At 54.5% G+C, this 21,412-nt stretch overlaps 1 protein-coding gene across 2 annotated transcripts; it reads right to left on the bottom strand.

Moving 5' to 3' along the window:
• Nucleotides 1-6,756: 6,756 nt before the first annotated feature.
• On the bottom strand, nucleotides 6,757-20,325 carry TGM1 (transglutaminase 1). Of its 2 annotated transcripts, none has more exons than XM_028506718.2 (15): nucleotides 19,801-20,325; nucleotides 18,757-19,065; nucleotides 18,428-18,616; nucleotides 17,228-17,476; nucleotides 16,731-16,849; nucleotides 16,490-16,597; nucleotides 15,890-16,064; nucleotides 15,327-15,465; nucleotides 15,095-15,198; nucleotides 12,995-13,083; nucleotides 12,350-12,503; nucleotides 11,967-12,248; nucleotides 11,683-11,843; nucleotides 11,158-11,294; nucleotides 6,757-7,166 (listed from the first exon to the last, which is right to left on the bottom strand). In XM_028506718.2, exons 2-15 carry the CDS (start codon nucleotides 19,061-19,063, stop codon nucleotides 6,938-6,940), a joined length of 2,442 nt encoding a protein of 813 aa, XP_028362519.1. In that variant the 5' UTR covers nucleotides 19,064-19,065; nucleotides 19,801-20,325; the 3' UTR covers nucleotides 6,757-6,937. The 2 variants fall into 2 exon arrangements, with proteins under 2 accessions (XP_028362519.1, XP_035885757.1); XM_036029864.1 differs by having other exon boundaries at nucleotides 18,757-19,073; nucleotides 19,807-20,325.
• Between the last annotated feature and the right edge of the window lie 1,087 nt (nucleotides 20,326-21,412).

The raw sequence follows: 21,412 nt of genomic DNA, 5'->3' as shown, positions 1-21,412 counted from the left end.
CAGTGCCCTCTGAATGTGTAGCGCTGCAGGGACAGGCTCCTCAGTGCTGAAACAGGTCAGTGGCTGATGGAATGGCATGTAATGTGCTCAGTCAAAATTGAGGTGCTGTGAGGGAGAGGAAATCTATTGCCAAATGCCACAAATATTCCTACATCAGAAAACAAGACATTTCTTCTGTACTGTATATCCTTCCGTTTCTTACAGGAAGTTCAGCTCCATTATAATATTACAGGACCGCTGTCACATATATGACCCTTCATTGACCACACATCATTGCATGGCATATGACTGTCATCTTGTTTACTCTTCTAGACTCCCTCCCACCACAGGATCTTTGCACAGGCTGTTCCTTTTGCCTGGAGTGATCTCAATTCCCTCTCTGAGTATCCTCCAGGATCATCCATTTAGGTAAAGCTTTCCTAACCATCAACACCAGGCTAGGTCACATGCCTTCACTGTAAACTGCAGAGCTGTCTATTCTCTTTTGTCTCATGCATTTATTCTTTTACTAGTTCTCAGAGTAAATTCCATAGGGCAGGAACTAGGCTTGTCCTTTGTTCCAGCACTTGCCCAGTGCTCGACGTATGTCATTAAATGTTGGTAAGTGCGTGAAGAAATGGGCCCATTAGCCATCCGCCAGCCAGTCAGAGTCTCCAAAACAATTCTGGCCCAACTGTGTACAAAAATCCCTTTCTGGAGTGGACCTTAGAACAGCTGAAGCCAGCCATTATTTTAAACATTAACTTTATTTAAATAAAATGCGGTCACTATATAGTCTGATCCATAAATCTGAGAAGCATAAGTCATATTTTATAAATTTGAAAAAATATGTTATTGTTACCCTGGCTGGTGTAGCTCAGTGGACTGAGTGCGGGCTGTGAACCAAAGTGTCGCAGGTTCGATTCCCAGCCAGGGTACATGTCTGGGTTGCAGGCCATAACCCCCAGCAACCGCACATTGATGTTTCTCTCTTTCTCTCTATCTCCCTCCCTTCCCTCTATAAAAATAAATAAATTTAAAAAAGAGATGATTAAAAGTATTCCTTGAGTGTTAAAATCAGCCCAACTTTAAAAAAAATGTTATTATTTATGCTATGGCAGTTGTCCCAGTTTTCTCCCTTTGCCCCCCACCACCCAGCACCCCTAAAATTTTGTTTATAAATTTGTGATTTAGTTTTGCCTTACTTTTTTTTTTTATCAGGAAGATAAAAATCTTCCTTTTGGTGTTTTTAACTCCCAGAATTTTCCAAGAAACCTGACCAACATTGCAGGCCTTGTGGCTTCTGTGCTTGTTGGGGAAAGTACTGCTCTCGGGGTCGCCGTACTATTTCCACCCACTCGGTGTCCTCTTAGAAAACCATCTGCAGGGGTTGGTGCCTGAGCTCTCAGAATTCCACCCCCAGATCCAGACTTTGTTCCCTGAGTAAAGAGGCTGTTGGCGCTTCCAGCATTAGCCACAGGCTTCGCCAAATCAAACCCACCGACATAGTGCGGCATTGGTGGTATTGTGGTGAGCATAGCTGCCTTCCAAACCCACTGACATGAGGTTCAGCGACTCTCATGTCCAGCCCAGTTTTCCAAGCCTAGGATGGTCCCCTGCCCTGCTGTTGAGCTTCAGCTCAAGCTACCATAGTCCACACTAATCTTTCCAATTTTAAATCTTGAGGCAGAAAGAAACAAAGAGAATATTAGTTCTTTATACTCAGGAGATGCTGGGCAAAGAACCCACCTTCTCCTTAGGGATTAACTTTGTATACCAGGTGTCCCAGAATAACCAAAACAGGTTACCAGGACTCAGAGCAAGTGACCAACTCATCACTGCCCAGGGACGCCGACTACGAGGGCAACTCTAGTGGATTTCTTGAAACCAAGACTAAGAACACCTTCTTTTTTAAAACAACAACAACAACAACACACACACACACACACACACACACTTTGTATATATGAAGGAAATCATCATATAAATAAATATAAATGGCATAAAATAGGTTTTACTAGTAAGTTTTCTGAGATATAATTCCAGTAGGAGCTCTGCTTGGATGGTCATTACTGGGCCCCCCGGGTTGCTCATGGATCTCCCTCTTTCACAGACTTGCTCTTGTCATCCAACATGCATTATTCCTATAAACTCTCCGAAACACAATGCTCCATTGCTCCTCCCAGCTTCCAGACTCCCCATCACCCTCTGATTTAGTCCATCTTTCATGCTTTAGATATTTATTGAGCACCTACTATTTGTCATGGACTGTGAATCAGCCATGAGTAAGAGAGAGAAGGTCCCTGCCCTGGCTGGTGTGGTTCACTGGACTGAGTGCTGGCCTGTGAACCAAAAGGTCGCTGGTTTGATTCCCGGTCAGGGCACATGCCTGGGATGTTGGTCGGGTCCCCAGGTGGGGGTGTGCTAGAGGCAACTGATCTGTGTATCTCTTGCATATTGATGTTTCCCTTCCTCTCTCTCTCCTTCCCTTCCCCTCTCTCTAAAAATAAAATCTTTAAAAAAAAAAGAATGGAAAGAGAGAGAAGGTCCCTGCCCTCACAGGGCTTATATTCTAGCAGGAAAGGATCTAGAGGCCTGAGACCAGAAGAGGTTAAGCTGGGACAACAGAGATTCTAATGCCCACATCTAGAGAAATAAAGGAGGTGATACCCCATAAAGCACCTGATTTGACCTTAACTCATAGTAGGAACTCAACATGTATTTGTTTCTTCTAACTGTTTGGAGGATTGCATTGCCTCCATGTTGTTTGTTTGTTTGTTTTTTGAGGATTCAAGCACATTGGGCCTCTAATAAATACAGGGGATCAGGGCAAAGTGAACAACTGTGAAGCAAGTTACAAAGTTGTTAGAAATCTTCAAGTCTCACGTTTTCTCCCAGGTGTTCAATGAAAAGAGACACTGTTGTGTTACTGCTCAATCTTTCCGGGAACCAATTTAATAAAACATATCAACCATCTTAAACATGCCACATCTTGCAAATCATCGCCTTTAAATTTGTAAGTAGCAGACATTTTTTGTGAAGCTCTGTGGTAGACCCTGTGCTAGGTCCTGGGACAGTGTGTGAACAAACCAGGTACGGTCTTAGCACTTGTGGAAGTCCCATTTTAGAGAAAAGAGAATTTAATAAATAAACAAACAAACACACTAATGTTCAATGATAAGTGCTAGGTAGGACACAAAATAAAACAGTGATTACTAAAGAGACTAGGAGGTGGGAAAACGCTTCAGATAGACGGTCAGGGAGGAGCTCCCTGAGGAAATGACATTTGAGCTGAGCCCTGATAACAGGAGGGTTACCCCCCCACCCCCACCCGCACAACCCCCTGCCATACCACCTGGGGGAAGAGTGTTCATCCAGAAGGAAGAGCAGGGACTAAGTTTTAGGTAGAAGGTAGCGAAGCTGAGAAGCAGAAGCCTAGGCTGAGGCGGAGGAGCCCTGCACATGATGGAGATGAAGGTAGAGAGGTCTGCAGGGCTGGTGGGTCAGAGCAGGACTTTGCACTGTTCCAAGGGCTAAGGGGAAACACTGGAAGGTTTTATGTAGGAGAGCCCAAGGGTTTAGTTTAGAGTTTAGCAAGCTCACTGGCCATGCAGAAACCAGACTGTTCAGGAGCAGCAGACACTCACCAGGAGGACATGGCAGTTCTCTAGGGAGAGAGCACAGTGACGGTGTAAATGGAGAAAATGACAGATACATTTTAGAGGTAGAGCTGAGAAGACTTGCTGATGAATCTAATATTGGAGGAGAAAAAAGAGGAATTGGGCGACTTTGTATGTTTATGGCTTGAACAACCAGGCCATAACAGCGACAGTGAGATGGAACAAATTAGTGGAAGAGCAGTTTGGTGGTGGAATAAAGAGCTCTGTGGGGCTCCTTTTAGTCTGAGATAGAATATAGGCTGGAGAGCCAGATTACCTGGGTTCTAATCCTGTTCTAGACTGCTGAGTGATTTTTGACAAATTACCTAACCCTTTTGGCCTCAGTTTCTTCATCTGTGGAGGGGGCATAACAATACCTTCTGCCAAAAGAGGTTGTTGTGAAGACGGCAGGAGTTACTACAGATCAATTAGTGCCTTCGTTCTTTCTTATTCAGCAAATATTTAGTATCTCTAGGCAGCAAATTCTGAGCACACAGTCAGGAACAAATCAAACGAACATCCCTGCTCTTGTGGAGTTTGTATTCTGGTTAAGGGAGGGGAGGCACAATAAACAAATGCATTGTTCAAATGCTTAGTATGTTAGATGGGGAGAAGTGCAATGGAGAAAAGTAATGCAGGGGAAAGTGGTAGTGAGGAGTGGAATGGATTGCAATTTAAAACAGGAGGGCCAGAAAAGGCCTTACTGAGATATTTGAGAAAGACCTCACAGGAGGAAGGATGCCAGCCATGTAGACGTGGGGGGTGAGGGGGTGGAGAGCAAGTCTGAAGGCCCTCTGGTGGAGGCTTCAAGAAACAAGAAAAGTAGCCCTGGCTGGCGTAGCTCAGTGGATTGAGCGCGGGCTGGGAACCAAAGTGTCCCAGGTTCGATTCCCAGCCAGGGTACATTCCTGGGTTGCAGGCCATAACCCCCAGCAACCGCACATTGATGTTTCCCTCTCTCTCTATCTCCCTCCCTTCCCTCCCTAAAAAATAAATAAAAATAAAATATTAAAAAAAAAAGTGATGCTGAGTGACAAGGGGGTAGGGGGATGAAATTGGAGGGCTCTGAGGGCCACGGGGAGGACCACAGCTGTTATTCTGAGAGGTGAGGAGCCACTGGGGGTGGGGGGAGGATCAGTGACACAATCTGACATTTAAAAACGTCTCTCTGGCAGCCAAGTTGAGAATAGACAGGGTAGGGGGAGGGCTACTGAAAGGGCTAGTGCTTCAACCCGAGTGAGGGAGGACTAGGATGGGGCAGTACCAGTAGAGAAGATTTGGTAACAAACGAATAATACAAAGAATTCAACATACAGAGCATCAGGTGGTGATGTGTGCTATGAAAGAAAAAGCACAAGGGGGAGAGGGAGTGTGAAGGATGTTACAAATTTATATTTTTTTACTTTTTTCAAAGTGTAAGAGAAAGTTATTTAGAAAGTTACAGAGGTAGGAAAAGTGAGTCAGCTGGGCTGCACAGGAAACAAGTCACAGAAGCAAAAGAAGGGCCCCTGGAGCTGAGGAGAGAGGAAGGCAAAGGTTATGCACGCCTGAGACGAAGAAGAGGGAAAGGGGAAAGGCTGGGCATGCTCCAGAGAGGGAAAGCAAGCCCAGGATGCTGCAATTTTAAAATGGGATGGCGGAGGTGAGGGTGCAAACTGCAGAGATGTCTAGGGAAGCACTTCTCAGCAGACTGCTGCGCCCCGCAGAGGTCCCAGAGCAGGAGCGTGCCTGGCCCTGGAGGAAAGAAGGAGCCAGGGACCTGAGCCCAGGGCAGGAAGGGGAGCTGAGGGCCGAGTCACTGAGCGCTGTGAGAACTTCGGCTTTGGCTTTAGGGGAGCCAGTAGAAGGTTTTGAGCAGAGGACTGACGAGATCAAACTCCCCTGCTCACTCTGGCTGCTGTGTGGAGAACGGAGTGTCAAAGGGCAAGCGTGGGTGTGGGGACACAGGTGGAGGCCAGGGGCAACAGTCTGGGTGAGAGGTGAAGGCTGCTTGGCAGCATGGTAGCTGTAGAGGTGACGAGGAACAGGTGGATTCTGGACAGGCAGGAATGGGAGACAGAACCGTCAGGACTTGCTGACAGACCAAATGAGCGATGTGTGAGAGAGAGAGGAGTCAAGGCTGACTCCAAGATTCTGGGCCCAGGAAACGGAAAGGGTAGAGTTGCCATGTACTGATACAGGGGAGGCTGCAGGAGGATACACCAGAGACAGTCGGGAGTTTGATCTCAGACCCGTTTTGCTTGGTGGGGCAGTCCGTGAAACACCCAGCAGAGATGTGGAGAAGGCTGTAAATACACAAGTTTGAGGTTCAGTGAAAACAGATACAATTTGGGGAGCCAGTGGTCCTTAAAACCCCAAGACTGGCAGGACTCACATGGGCAGAGTGGAACAGGAGGAGAGAGAGCCTGGGCTGGAGGCCGAGTCACTCCAACACCCGAGGCTGAGCAGAGGCACCAGCCACGGAGCCTGAGAAGGGCAGTCAGACTCAGAGGACCTGGAGCGTGGAAGTCTACCATCCAGCCTTTAATCTTGATGCTTTCAGCCTGTACTTAATGCTGGGAGAGAATGCTCACCAAAGGTTATTTGGGGAGAGAAACAGCACAAGAAACATGGTGTTAACAGTTCTTATCTGTACATGGTGGTGGTTGAGGATTATTGTTAATTTCTTGTTTATAATTGTCGGTAAACTCTGAACACGTATTACTTTTATAAAAAGTTTTAGACAAAGATATTTGAAAATAAACATTGGGAAGTGGCTTTTGCTGCTCAGAGAGAATTCTAGTCTCTTCCTACCTCAGACATGTGCCTACAAAAGGGAATTTAGTCCTTCTCTCCCACAGTGGGTGCCACGGGAAAGGGCAGTTCCCCCCAAACCCAGGGGCTTCCAAAGGGCTTTGGGCAGTAGAAGCACCCTGGGGTGGGGGTGGGGGTGAGGTTTGGTCAGATAAGCACAGGAGGCTGTCTTGATGCCGAGCAGGTCCATTCTCAAGAGCTGCTGAGCTGGTCTCATCTGACCTGCCAGCCATGCTTCTCAGAACCAGGGGCACCAGAAATGCCACATGCGTCCCTGGAACACTGCTTGACCCAACACGGACTGACAGATGGACAGAACAGCAGCTTCATTAAAAAACAGTTTATTAGCGTCTGTGCCACCCAGGGCAAGTGAAGATGGGCTCCCTCCCCAGGTGTCCTGGCCTCCCCGGCTGCACCCCTGGAGAGCCGCTCTCCAGCGGACCCCTGTCTCGTCGAGGCAGTGTCCTTGTTCATCTGACTCCAGTCCCGTTGCTCCTGGCCCAGGGCTAAGCCCCACCTCGAGAAGCCATAGGAATGCTTTCCCCGGAGCGATTGTTGTCTCCAGTGCCTGAGAAGAAGCCCCCGCTCCCAGAGGCTGGGGCCACGTCCACCTGGATGACACCGTGCACCTGCGAGAGCTGTGGGCTGTCCAAGCTGGCGATGAGCTGGCGGGGGCCGGGTCTCACAGGCACGAACGTCTGGCGCAGTGTCACCGTCTCGTTGCCCCCAATGTCCCTGTGGGCAGAGAGAGAGGGTCACGGGCCTGGGGCAACTGGAGGTGGAGTGGGGAGCGAGGACTGACCGGGCAGCCAGGAAGAAGAGGTACAGAGGCGGAGCCCCTCAGGCACTTGTGGGCTTAGCTGGAATCCCCACACCCAAGACCAGGACAAAGCCTGAGTCCCAAGGCCACCTCCATTCAGCCAGATCAGCAGTCACCCACACAGCTGCCTGAGCTAGAAATCTGCCAGTCCCCCGGGATGCCTCCTTCTCTTCCCACAGACACTCGGACAAAACTGTGGCCCTGCCACCCTCTCATGGCCACTGCCACCTAACCAGACCATCCCCGCCCCACATGGGGTTTCCAAGACCAAACGAACCTCATGTGGAGACTTGGGGCTTACCATGGTATTGCCAAACACTTCTGGTTTTACCAAAAAAGAAAGTGGAGGAAAATTAATTATCCTCTGCCACAAGAATCTTTCCAAAGAATCGTAATACCCCAAAATATTGAGAAAATGTTATCAGAACAAAATGAAAGTCCTTCCCAAGAACAAGTAGTTGGCATGTTTAAATTGACACGTTTGTGTGTATGTGAGACACACACACACACACACACACACACACACACTTCAGTGCCTTTATTTTCTCCCTTCTTCATGAATCTGAAAATCTGTTGTGAAGCCACCTTTCTGGGAATCAGTTTCACCCGTCTCCTAAATGACCTTGCCTCCCATCTCATTTTTCCATTCTGTTCTCTAACTGTTTGAACTTGAACTGAACCCTTCAAGGACTCGGCTTCCTTGGTGCTCATGGAATGAGACTGCAGGTCCCTGACCCGACACACAGGCTCCCTCTGACTCAGCCTGCCTGCCTGCGCGGCGCTCCGTCCCCCACCATTCCTCCTGCCCACCGGCCCACGGTTCCTTCCCTCCCCTGAACCCACCTTTCTCATGCTTGCCCTGGCTGCCAGTGCAGGCCCACACCACCTCCTCAGGGAGGGCTCCCTTGAGCACCTCCTCCCCTCAGGAAAATGAATCTGGCCTTTCTTTGAGCTCCCCCAGCAATCTGCGCGTGTGCTTCGTGTAGTGAACACGATTGCATTTATATAGCTCCTGCTCATGCCTTTGAGCATCTATCCTTTCCTGCCTCTGCCTAAACCCTTACCTCTGGCTCCCTACTCAGCCTGAGCCTGCCTTGGGGATCCTCTCTGGAGCCACACCCTGTATGGACACCTCAGTCCTCCAAGGGAATGAATTAACACCCCAACTTCGAGGATGAGCCTCCCTGCTTGCAGCCTGCTTACAAGGGGCATCCCTGGACTACTCTGTACTCCTTTTTGCCACTGTTAGCTGTGTTAGGACAAGTTACTGAGCTTCTCTGATCCTCACTTTCTGGTCTGTGAAATAGAAGTGAATATAAAACAAGAGGGTGGAATCAGATGATCTTGAAGGTCCCTCCAAGCTCCATGAAGGAGGGAAGCAGGGGATATATAAACCCTAACTGTTAAGTTATGGACTTAATCTCTAGATTTTCTGTCATAACAGAGAACCAGAAATCAAGCCTACAATGTAGCAGGTAGGCTATACTCCGGCTGGTTACAAATTTGTGTTTTTAATTTGTGCCCACTTTTCCACAGATACAAAGCATAGTATCTTATACTATAGCATAGTATAAGAAGACCTATACTATACTAATCACACTGTGTTTTTCAGAACACGGCCTTTATTTATAACGTTATTTCCAAGGGAAATGGCTTTCCAGGTCCCAGCATAGACTATCAAGGTCTCTCCCTGCCCTGGTCTTGGTGGTAGGTGAGACATTTGCCACACGCCTGTCTGTGAGTTTAAGCTGTGCACATCAGCTGCTGGAGCTGGACTGTGTCTATGTCAGCGAGCTCAGGCAAGGAAACCAACTCTCTGACAAGGACACCAGAAATGAGACATCCAAAATTAGCACTGTCCTTCAATCCTGTACTTGTTCAGCCTTGTTGCCAGTGCATGGAACATTATTTAAAACTCCTTTTGGATTTGCTTCAGAGTCCATGAAAACCACACACACACGTCACGAGCACCCTGTCACACATGCACATCTGGTCTCTCCTTTACAGCCAAGCTTTCTTTTTTTCTGATTGAGGAAGGCCACCCTAGGGACATCCTCTAGAGAATGATTCAGGCTCTGGGGGAAATTCCAGAGAAGGGCTTGGAACAGACTTTCAGCCTCTCCTCGTGACTGGTTTGGTGGTGACAAAAGCTATCTGGAGGAGTAAGTGCTGGAATGTTTATTCAGTGGCTAGTCACCATGCTGGGTGGCACGCCTTATGCTCTAATGGGATTCTTTACCACAGCCTTTGATGCGCGCATGGGAGCGAAGTAACACCCACCTTGGAATCCAATATATCTGAACCGACAGCCCAGGGACTTCCCCCTTGGGGTTCTCCATTGTCCTGGTGGCTCTGGCCTGAACTAGCAGCAGCCAAGGAGCCACAGGCGAGGAGAACCTGCCTTGAGAAACCATCATCCAACTCTCTCATTTGCTGGTGGGGAGACTGGGGCCTTTAAGTGGGAAGGGGGATGTACCTCCCTGCTCAGCTCAGTGGTCTTTTTCTCACCCCCAGGCGAGGGCAAGACTCAAAGGTCTGGCAGGGCTGCTGATGGGAGTCTAGCTCTTGGGGACCCCTCAGAACAGGAGGTCCTCCCTCCATCATTTGCAGATGAGAGATGCCTGCAGGGGGAGTTATCAGGGAGTCCCAGCTCCACTCTCTAAGCTGCCCCAGATTCTAGGGAGACAGGGAAGGCACTCCTTTGTGACATACGACATCATCCAGGGTTCAGGCTGGATGAAGATCAGGAAAACAACCTTCTCAGCTTTGTCTTGTTGGCCCAAGTGGAGGCCACCGCCAAGGCAGAGCCTGCTGTGACTGCGTGTGGGGTGGGGGAAAGAAGGGCAGGGTGGACAGGCACTGTCTGTTTCCCCCACCCAGCCCCTCCACAGGGACCATCGCTTTCCCTCAGGCTCTCTTTGCCTAAGGAAGGAAATGTGGGCCGCTGTCCCCAGAACACTGATCTTAAACGTCAGCCCCTGGCCTCCCCTGCTTTCCCTCCGTGCTGCTCCTGGGGAGGGAAAGGGCAGCGTGTGTGGGTCTGTGTCAGAGACGGCAGCATGGGCCCAGGGACCCAGCCCTGTGTCAGGCCCTCGCAGAGCCTCGCCTGGCCCAGCATCAGGTCCAGGTGGGCTGGGAGGGGCCCTCGTGGCACGAAGCAAGCAACAGGCTTGAGAGCCTGTACAGGGCGTGTGCCATGTGGGCAGGACAGAGTCTGGCCCTTGGGAACTGTGAGACCCTGTGAGATGTGGCCATCAGGTTCCCCCTCTGTAAAGTGGGGCGGATGGTGGCAATAATCAAAATAAAAACTCCCAGCGGAGCACTAACTTTGTACCAAGCATGTGCTAGATGCTTTACGTGCATCATCTCATTTAATCCTCACAATGGTCCTCAGAACCAGGTCCTACTGCTATCCTCACATTACAGGTGAGAAAAATGAGGCTCAGAGGAGAAAAGACACTTGCCCAAGGGCACAGAGCCAGTGAATGATGGAGGCGGGACTCAAACCCAAGTTTTTAGGATTCCAAAGCTTTCCTTTTAATTATATGATGGTCTCTAATATACTTAAAAGGGTTTTTATGGTCTCTCAAATGAGAAGATATTCCTGAAAGTGCCTGGTCAACTGCTGAGTGCTGGGCAATGTTAGGGATGAACTGCTAATGACCCCTATGTGAAGTTTTAGCTCCCTGATGAGGCGGCGAGGCAGGGCGGGGACACAGCACAGCACCACACACGCAGCAGCCCTCCTCAGACGTGTCGCCTGGGCTGAACTGAGTCAGGAGGTGTTGCTGGCTGCCCCCAAGGTGCACTGTCGGACCCTGACAGACAGGGCCACCTTGACCAGGCGCGGAAGCCAGGCGGGGCCCAGGGCAGCCCAGGAGGCAGGCAAGGGGACGCCAGACTCACCCCACGTTGAGGATCTTGGGCCTCTGTAAGCCGGAGCCCTCGAGCCGGAAGACGACGTTGGTGAGGGTGACAGGTAGGGGGTTCTTGAAAACAATCTGTACTTCGCATTCCTGGCCGACCACAGCCGCTCCCAATAACTGAGAGAAAGACACCCATCCCCACATCAGAGACCCTGGCCAAACACTTGGGGTCCGTACACGGCACCAGAGGGGATTAAACCCTCCCTGACTCCCACATTTATGCCCCTGAGAGGAGGCTCTGCATCAGCCAGAGGGGAAACTCCAAGACACTCCTCACCCGAAGTCGCCACAGCATGGGGGGTGGGTTGGGGTCAGGGGGATGAGGTCTCATTTCACAGGTGAGAAAGCTGAAGTCTGGGAGCCCAGGGCCAGTCCCTGACCTGTTCCTCCTGGAACCCTCATCCATCCGGCCAGCCTGTTCCTGACTTAGTGCCCTGTCCCCCCCACTCCAACTTCCCTCCACCCCTGGTGGTCCCGCCCGCACTCTCTAGCCAGCCGCCCTCACCGTGAGGGAGAGGTCCGGGGTGCGCAGACGGAAGGTGTGCTGCTTGGCCAGCACCTGGCCGTTCTCCTTGACGTGACCTGAGACATTGAGCAGCATGGCCCCCTGGTCCACAAGGTGGGGCCGGTATTCCTTGTAGGCCACGGGCATGGTCACGCGTTCCGCTGGGGAGAGGAGGCATGGTGTCACAAAGGCCTGCTTCCCCGGACACGGCCTCCCAGAGTCTCCATGTCCATGGCCCTGAGTGCTGGCCATCTAGTGGGCAGGGATGGGGAAGGGACACTCACAGGCCTTTGGGGCCAGCACCACTTCCTCCTTGCTCTCCTTGAAGGTGGACCCGGTGACCCCGGTATAGAAGGAGACCGAGAGGTAGAGATGGAGCTTCACAGTGCGGCGGCTGCTGCTGCGATTGGTCAGCACCACAGCGAGCATCAGGTCCTGCCCCATCGCTGCGTCCTGGGCCTCCACCTGTATCGCCACATCGTCGGCCGAGTCCCGGGTGGCGTACACATTGGGTTTGCTGCCATGGGCGGCTGCTGTCTCCACTGCCTTCCGCTCTGCTTCCGACCCTGGGGGTTGAGGGTCAAGGTTGAGATGACTGCTACTGTGCGGGGGGGAGAGTGCTCGGCGGGCAAAGTTGGCCTGGGCCTCAGCTGGCCAGGCCGGGTACCTTCTGGGTGCTTATAGATGTGGGTGATATCCTCCCGCATGTTGGAGCCGACGGCCTTTGTGACGATGAGTGTGCCAATGGCCTTCTCCTCCACGTACACAATCTTGAAGCTGCCATCGTCCTGTCGCTGCCAGTAAACCTTGTCACTGTTTACCTGTCGGGAGAGGGCAGGGGAGTGTGAGCAGCCCCGGGGCCTGAGGTCAGACCTGGCCCCGGATACCTCCCCCTGAGCCTCAAAGCAACTGGGAGCATTAGGTCTAAAGGCTGGGAGCCTCCTGGCAGAGCCAGACAGGGAGACTTGCCAAACTGCGCCTGATGAAGCCGCAGAGCAGGCAGGCTGGTCTGGGAGGCTCCTCACTGAGCACCTTGGCATTAATAACAGTAATCCCTTACGCTCACATTCGCTGACTTTACGACCCGTAGAGCCGTTTCATACCCAATTATTTCTTTTGATCCTGAGTGCAGGAAGCACGGCAGCCATTATTATTCCCTTTTACAGTTGAGGGAAACTAAGGCTCTTAGAATGACTTGCCCAAGGACACACAGCTGGCCCGTCAGTGGTGGAGTCAGGGCCAGAGGCCTGGGACCGTGCCAGTGCTCTGCCCTCCACACTGCTCAGGAAGGCACGTGGGGCGCGATGCTCACCTCGGCGAAAATGAAGGGTGTATCATACTTCATGTAGACCAGGCCATTCTTGATGGACTCCACGGAGCAGGGGCCACAGCAGAAGATGCCTAGGGGAGTCAGGGCAGGATGGAGGTGAGAGCTCCAAGGAGGCCGCGGGGGACCCTCAGATCCTGGGGAGAGGCCCGCCCATCCAGGCCTAGTGCCCACTGCCTTGGGGTCAGCTGTCACCCAGTCCGACCCAGGGAAGGCAGACAGAAGAGTGAGGTTCCATTTGGCCTCAGTCAGTGGGTGGCAGGGCCAGTCCTGGGGACAAGCCTGTGCTGTCAGCCAGGTCACCAACACACTCGTCCTCCACTGGCTGGAGCTGGGGGTCGGCTGTCTGTGACCCCAGAGCTCGGGACCCTCTGTGCCAAGACACATGCAGAGCCCATGGTAACTCTGCTTGCTAGTGGCAGACTGATAGCTCCACAGCCACGAGGCAGGGGGTGGGGGGGGCTAGTGGAAAACGGTCTGACCGCGCCGTGCTCAGGGGTGGAGGTTAGGTGAGATGGCTGACAGGGATGAGGCTTGGCAGGAGAGACATGGAACAACGGTACGTGAGGGGCATCCAACAGGAACGGGTCTGAGAAAACACCTAGCACTATGGTCTTCTTTTATCGATGGGGAAACTGAGGCTCAGAGAGGCAAGGTAGATGCTGGATCTCACAGAAGGAGCTCGTGTTTACTGTAGTCCAGGCATACTGCTAGTCTCTCTAATATATGATTTCTCATCTGATCCTCCCAAGCACCCTACATGGTACATATTATCCTCACATTACAAACAAGAGCATCAAAGCCCAAAGCTGCAAGGAACCTGCCAAAGATGACATATTTAAGAAGTAACCAAGTTACTTCCTGGAGAGAAGCCCGAGGCCGGCTGCCCGCCCCACCACTTCCCAGAGTGGGGACCAGGACTCAGCTCTCCCAGTGTCCTGCGCTGGCCTTCTCCAGCATCGCTGGCATCCCTGGGCTGCACAGCTCAGGGGGCCCTGTCCGTAGAGATCGTTGGTCTCTGGGGTCTGGCCAGAGACCAGGGGAGAAATGTGGGCTGAGTGAGTGCCCTCCTCCTCAGGGCGAAGAGGGGAGAGCAGAAGGAAGGCGGCTCGAGGGGTGGGCGGGCTGGCTGGGGCTGCAGAGCTCGGGTGGGATGGGGAGGGGCCTGTCCGAGAACACAGTGTGTGGCAGGTCTAGCTTTTGCCAACAAGTGTCTTGTGGAAAAGATACTGGTAGGTCATGTCATCAGTAGTTCAATCTCAGGGCTGGATACAGGGGCTGCTTTCTTCTTTGAACCTATCTGAGTCGTAATTTTTTTATACTACACATATTACTCATGGTGAGCAACGGAACAGACAGAAGAGGACTTGGCGAAAGCGAGAGTGCACGTCAAGAAGGAAGGGAGTCAGGGACTGGCTTTGCTCTGCGGCCGACCTAATGCTCTGTGTTCCAGGGAAAGTCACTCCACCTCTCTGGGCCACCATTTCCCACGTGTCCCGAAAGGGCTGGGAGAGGGCCCCAAGCCCAGCTGATCTCATCACTAGGGGAACTTTCAAATATATAGATTCTTGGAATCCATCCCTGGAAGGTCTGATGTGTCAGGTCTGTGGTGGGACCTACACGTCTGCTTACAACAAAACAAAGCAAAACAAAAATCTCCTGAGAGAGGATAAGAAATATTTACATTTTATGCTATTCAGTTCTGCACTTTGTCCCCTCTCCAGCATGTATTACTTAAAATAATCACCTTTTTTAACTTAAAAAATACAGAAATAAAAGTGTCCTTCAATGAACTATCCTGAGGATATATAAGTAAAAAAGCCAATGAGAATAGTGGATGGGTTGGGGGAGAAAAACCTGTCACTGAATTTTCTTGAATGCTTTGACTGTCAAGCCATCTGCTATAATGGTATATTAACCATCATAAATAAGTAAAACTGAGGCATATAGTTATGGAGAAAAGTAAAGGCAAACTAAAGGGCACGTGGCTGATGAGCTGGCTGAAGGAGCCGTGGGGGCTCAGCGCGGAGGCTGGAGCCTGCCACCCAGGGAGGGCTCGAGGGGCCGGGCAGGACGCAGCCTCACCACTGCTGGTCTCCTGGGGTGTGGAGTCCACAACCTGCCACCCTGTAAAGCCCGAGGGCAGATCCGGCCTCTTCATCCAGCAGTCGTTCCACACGTGGAAGTTCCTGGACAGACATGAGGGGGGGCTGAGTCTGAGCAGCCCGTCAGGCCCCGGGGCCCCTCGGGAGCCAGGTCGCAGGTCGCCGCTCCTGGCAGGGAGGAGCGGCCGGCCCAGCCCCAGCTCCAGCCTCACCAGACGGAGTCGTGGTTCAGGTGCTCGAGAGGCTTCATGTTCTCATCGAAGTAGATGTCCATGGTGAGGGACGTGTCTGTGTCGTGTGCGGAGTTGAAGTTGGTGACGGTACGGGTGGCCAGGCCCAAGCATCGCAAAACTGCAGAGGAGGCACGGTTGGGGCTCAGGGCTCAGGGCCCAGGGCCAGGGCAGGGGCCGGGGAGAGGTGAGGCATCAGGTGAGGCATCAGGTGAGGAACAGCAGGGGGAGAAGGGCAACTGGGGTCGCCGAGCTGGGTCAGGGGTCACTAGGGTCAGGAGGCCTTTGGGTTGGGGTGTGTTGGGGGTTAGGGGAAGCCAGGCCACCTGCCTGGCCTTGCCCCTGCCCGTCCCTTTCCCCACCCCTCCCCTAGGCTTCTCTGTGGTTGTTAACATTAATTAATGATAATTAAGGCCAGCCTACCATCCACCCCCTCCTGCCCCTGCGCTATGGCAACAACTGGGCCTGGCTCAGGAAGGTGGAGCCCGGCTTCCCTCCCTCCTCCGGCAGGGCCCAGGCCCCTCTTGTCCCAGTCCCTCCACTACCTGTGGTGGTCACACCGGCGAAGACCCAGCACTGGCCATAAGGGACAGAATAGCCGGTGCGTAGGTAGCTGAGCAGGATCTCCACGCTGCCCACCCACGCTGACGGGTTGGTGCCTCGGGAGTAATCACCAGACCAGTTCCCAATCAGGACCCCATTGTCATCCAAGGAGTTCACCTGTCCAGGCCAGGATGGGGTGTGAGGAGTCGAGAAGAGGCTCAGGACCTGCCTTGTGGTCACCAGCCCAGCCCCCGGCCCTCAACCTCCCTGGCCCCTAAATGCCCGAGGATCTGGCCGGGTCCCGCCCAGCCCTCCCAGAGCCATCTGCCCTCCCAGCCCTGGTCTGACACAGGAATGTGTATCCTGGGTGTGCCAAGTATTGGGTTTGGCCCTACATTCCATAAGAGCTGGAACAGGAGCCAAGAAGGGTGGAGTGGGGGGCAGGCGAGGGAGAGAAGAGGAGTGAGACCCCTCTCCACTATACCCTTTGCAAGGGCAGGTCAGGGCTGGGGGTCCTGGAGGAACCAGAAAGGCCAGAAGTGGGCAGCAAGGGGGGCAACAGGCAGACACTCCGCAGGGCTCAGAGCCATGGGGGCACTCACCATGGCAGAGATGACCCGGGAGACGCTGACTGGGTCCCCACGGCCTCCATATGGCATGCCCCGCCGGTCCAGGATGTACAGGCAGGCATCCAGCACCCCATGGTCAAACTGCAAGGAGGGAGGGCAGAGGTGGCTGCAGCCCACTGTGGCCAAGCTGGACTGCTTGGCTCGCATCTTCTCTCCCACCAAACCCCGCACGCCTCCAGCGCCCCTGAGCACATGTGGCCGTGGCCAGCTGTACCTGGCCATAGTTCCACGTCCGTTCGCCAATCTGTGCTTCGGTCCCGTAGTAAATTCTCCCAGACTCATTAAGCACATACTCCTGCCGCCAGTCCTCACGTTCCACATACACGATGTCCTCTGCATCCCCAAAACACACATGCCTGGTTCGCTCCAGCCCTCTCCCTGGGCCCCACCTGCCCCTGAGCCAATTCTGCAGGGCTCATGTCCACAGAGAAGAACAGGGACACCACTGGCCTAAAAACACTGTTCCCAGGAAGGACAGAGGGAATATGTCAGAGACAGTGGGAGGAGGATGACTGTAACCAGGGTGCTTCACCAGGAGAGGGAAGGCTGTGTGACCTAGAGGGGGTAACCTTTTGACCTAGGAACTAGATCCCCTCACCTGGGCAACAGGGAGGCTGGCTTCTCCTAGGGGTCCTGGCTGGGTCCTAGGAGAGATCACCTGACCTGCCTCCTTTCTTGTCTATCCCCTGCTCCGGACTCCAGCAGGCTCACCTGAGCACCAGGGATTGAAGAGGATGTATATCTCATTGTTGGGGTCAAAGGGCAACAGGAACTCGCCGGCCTCCGAGTGCGTGCGGACTGTGAACTGAAACTTGCCGATGATGGCACTGGGGGAGGTGTGGACTCGAAGGTTCAGATTCTGCCCGCTGGACTTGGTCACCTGGGCCTTCCAGCCTCCACTGCCCCCTTTGCCCACTGGGATGATCACATGGGTGCCCTTGCCCACTTCGGGGTTGTTTCCTGGAACGGGAAAGCAGTAATTAGCCGGCGAGGCCTCCCTGAGGCGGTGGGGACGGAGCCTTAGACTTCTCTCGGCCCCACCCAGAGGGTGTATGAGCCAGCGTGTGTGTGTGTCCCCGAGTTGGGCCATCACCCTGCAGTCTGAGAGCAGCTCTGTCCCCCGCCCGATGCTTGCCCACACGTCAAGGAAGAGGCCCAGTCCAACATCCCAAACCTGTTCCCCTGACACTGAACTCAGAGGTGGGCAGGAGAGAGCAGGCCTCCGTCACCCTCCACCTGCCTGACTGTCCCAGCCCTGCCTGGGTCCGGGTGCCCCACCTCACGTGAATGGGCAGTCCGGATCTTAAAGGCCAACCCTGCCTGTTCCCTCAGGCTGCCACTATGAGAGCCCAGGGAATCCCTGGTGGAGGTGGTGGGGTACTTGGGACGTGAGAGGTGGGGTGGACAAGGTCAAGTCCTAATCAAAGGGTACGAGGAGTCTCCCGCCCCCGGCAGCAGGGTAATCACCAGCCTGCACAGTCTATGGCCGCCAAGCAACGCGGTAAGGGAGGCACCTGCCCTGGGTCACGGAGACCGAGGAAACACAGAGACAGGCTTGGACGGAGAGCGCAGAGGGAGCCAGCCACAGCCTGCGCAAGGAGAGCAGACCCAGAAAGAAAGACGCACAGAGGCAGCAACACCAGAGCAAACGCCCAAGGAGAAAGAATAGAAAGAGGTGCCCCTGAAGGCTTCAGGTGGGTGAGCTTAGGAAAATGGGGACACCAAGACTGTCCCTGCGACACACCCCTAGGGACACACACTTGCAAATATGCCTCATCTGGCAGAGGCCGAGGAATGAGATGAGGGAGGAGCCCAAAGACACCCCTCTGACCCTAATACCACGGCTGGGAGGCCAGCTAGCCAGGCCCCCCCGCCCCAGTGTTCACCCTCCCCACCACAGTCCCCACTGACCGATGTGTAGCTCCAGGGTGATGCGATCGGAGGACTCGTAGGGCCGAGACAGGAAGAGGACCATGTGGAAAGGCTGCCCACGGCGCAGGATCAGCTCATCGTACTCGAACTCGTCTGTGTGGTGCTCTCGGCGGTTCTGGTCCGAGCGTGAACTCAGCAGGTCCACACCGGTCACCACCAGCATGCCCTCTGCAAAGTCACAGCTCCTGGTCAGCGAAGCCCCATGGGGAGCCCATGGCTCCATCATTAGCCTCCCAGGCCCCCAGAGATGCCAGGATGAGCCTCAGTCCCCTTTTGGCTCTCAGCTAAGACGGACAGGCCAGTCTCACCTCGGATCACACCGTCTCCAGCTGCGTTCACACCGCTGCCCCGAGAGACGGGTCGGCGGGAACCTGAGCCCCGGGAGTCGGGTCTTCTTCGGCCCCCAGAACTGGACCCTCGGCCTCCGTGGGGCTCCCAGTCATCATCTGCCCCACTCCGGCAGGAGCAGCAGCCACAGCAGCGGGCCCAGAAGGAGCGGCTCCCTCTGCGTGACCGCGTGTCTGGCTCCGGCTCGGGCTCTGGGGACGGCGTGGCGGGGGGCTGCCAGGGGCTCCCGCCCCAGCGGCCCACGTCGGAACGAGGACTTCCCATCATGTCTGTGTGGAAGAGGTAGGGAGGCTCCGGTCACTCTTTCAGACGTCCTTTACCCAGGACACCCCAGCCAGCCCAGCCAGCCCAGCCAGAAAACCTCCATTCAGAGCTGAACTGGGCTCAGCCAGGTGACAGAGACGATCTTATCTTGAACCAGAGATTACCCCAGACCCATCCAGAGGCACTCCCTGAAGACTCCTCTCAGACTTAGCTAGAGAAACTTCCCACACTGCAGGGGAGAGTCTTCCCTTCTCACCCCCACACAGACATCCGCCAAACCAGACACCTGACCAAGAAACCTGCTCAAGGACCATCCCAGGAAATGTGTGGACACTTGTCACAGTCTTAAGACCCAGCTGCACAGACCATCCCCTGTCCTGACCCCACCACCTACCTCTCCTCAGTCTAGATAGTGGTCGACCAGCTGACCGCCTTTAGGACCCATTTCTTAGCAGAGATTCCCCACCCAAGGCTCCTTGCAAAAGACAGGCGGGTGAGGCGGGATGTGGGGGCCTTGGCATTCCCCACTTCTGGTCAAACCCCGCGCACAGCCGGGAGGGGCGGCTCGCTGTGCCCGAGCCCGGGCTCCCCCAGCGGAGTCCCGGCAGGGGGGCAGCTTTGCTGGCCCCGCAGGCTCGAGCTGGGCTGAACCCCACCTTGCTGGGGCAGGGTCTGAGGGTGCGCAGTCCCCAGACAGCATCATGGGGCACAGCAGCCCAGAGCCCGTCGGGGTCCCTCACCTGGCACGGTGCCGGCGACGGCAGCTCTGGGTCTCGCAGTCGGGGTGGAACAGGTTAGGACTGATGGGACAGGACGGACGCGCTGGAGGCTGCCACACAAGTGGAAGGTGTGGGGCCGGCCGGCAAGTGGTTTATGAGGGGGGAGGGCGGGGCTGCTGCTGAGAAGGGGAAGCTTGGTTGCTCCAACCCCGTAGGGGGAAGAGGCCCGGCCCCCTGGGGCTGTCTCTGAGGTTAGGGAGGGAAATGAGGCCCCGCCGAAACCTCTTTTCCCTTTCGAGGAACTGAGGAACGGTGGAAACGGGATGATGTGGCTGGGGCTAGGGCTTGGGAGGGTGTGTGTGGGGGTGGGGATCGGAGTCTCTCAGGGCTGAAGCTGGGGTGAAGTGGAAGGCTTTGTTGGGACCGCCACACTAGGCTGACCCCTGCCAGACTGAGTACTTAAAGGAGTCCCTTCTCCTGAGGGCAGTGGGGGCAGGGAGCCCCTTTCACCTGTACCCCTATCCAGCTGACCCTCTGCTGCCAAGCTCAGGCTGCCTGCCTGTGGTCTCAACCCCTGTTGCAAAGCTCCTGTGCAGCCCAGTCATGCTCCGCACTGTGACACTGGCCTGGTCCTGGTCCTGGTCCTGATCCTGCCCGGGGAGGTCCCATGGTCCCAAGGTGCAGACTGCTGACATCAGCAGCCTGGCCCTCAGACTGGCTCCACCAGCCAGCCCACGACCTGCCGGCTCTACCAGATCCTCCGACCCCCCACCCATGTGTCCCTCCTCTTCCTCCTGCTGCTCCACAGCCCCCAGCAGAGGTGACAGCCCCCAGCTTTCTGTGTCCCTCCAAGTTTGGGATTGGGGGGCATGGTCAGAGTAGGGGCAATCCCTGCCCCCAGGAGTTTGGGGGAAGCTGAGGCCTTACTCCGAAGCTTGGGTTGGAACTGAGGCCCCTCCCTAGGCTACAGAGTGGCCCCCCCTCACTGAGAGGAGTGTCTGGTCAGCGGGAGTCCTGGGTTCCCCAACCCTGAATTCTTCCTGGGAATCCTGCCTAACCGGCTCCAGGCACCTGCCCTGTGTGCATCCCAACTCCACCTTGGCACAGGGGAAACACCCTTGCTGCCCTGGAGAGAAGCAAGGTAAAGAGGAGGCCAGCCATCCTTACTGAGGCTTTCTTGGGAGGTCTACAGGAAGCCTGGGCCCCCTCTTGGGGCCTCTCCCCTCCATCCCACTGGTGTCCCACTGGCCACCAAACAGAAAACAGTGAAAACAGGGTTGGCAAGAAGACACAGGGAAGCTGAGGAGAGGCGGAGCCTGATGACGCATGGGGCAGGGAGGTGCCTCGGGGAGTGCAGCAGAGGCAGGGAGCTCTCCACACTCACGCTGACCTTTTCCAGCCCACCTCCCAGGCTCAGCCCTGCAGGGGGGTCAGCCCCAACCTCCAGCACTTTCAGACAACCCACCAGTGGAAATCAAAATCTCAGGCAGATATGAGGGAGGTCAGCCAAAGGGCTTCATTGAGGGGCTGTTTGTGCATCACTATGGACACAGAAAGGGGCAGGACCCTGAAGATCCGGATGCGTGTGAGCAAACACGGGCCCAGGAAGATTCCCAGGGAACCAGGAAAATGC

This window comes from Phyllostomus discolor, chromosome 1, assembly GCF_004126475.2.
Source record: "Phyllostomus discolor isolate MPI-MPIP mPhyDis1 chromosome 1, mPhyDis1.pri.v3, whole genome shotgun sequence".
Classification (NCBI taxonomy): Eukaryota; Metazoa; Chordata; class Mammalia; order Chiroptera; family Phyllostomidae; genus Phyllostomus; species Phyllostomus discolor.
The sequence above is the reverse complement of the archived record's forward strand: the minus strand, read 5'-3'. Positions and strand labels throughout refer to the sequence as shown.

Coding starts and splice junctions, on each gene's coding strand:
- TGM1 (XM_028506718.2), bottom strand. CDS start 19,063: ATGATGGGAAGTCCTCGTTCCGACGTGGGCCGCTGGGGCGGGAGCCCC. Junction 16,850..17,227: donor CTTCAATCCCTGGTGCTCAG/GTGAGCCTGCTG, acceptor TTGGGGATGCAG/AGGACATCGTGTATGTGGAA. Junction 15,199..15,326: donor CTGAACCACGACTCCGTCTG/GTGAGGCTGGAG, acceptor ATGTCTGTCCAG/GAACTTCCACGTGTGGAACG.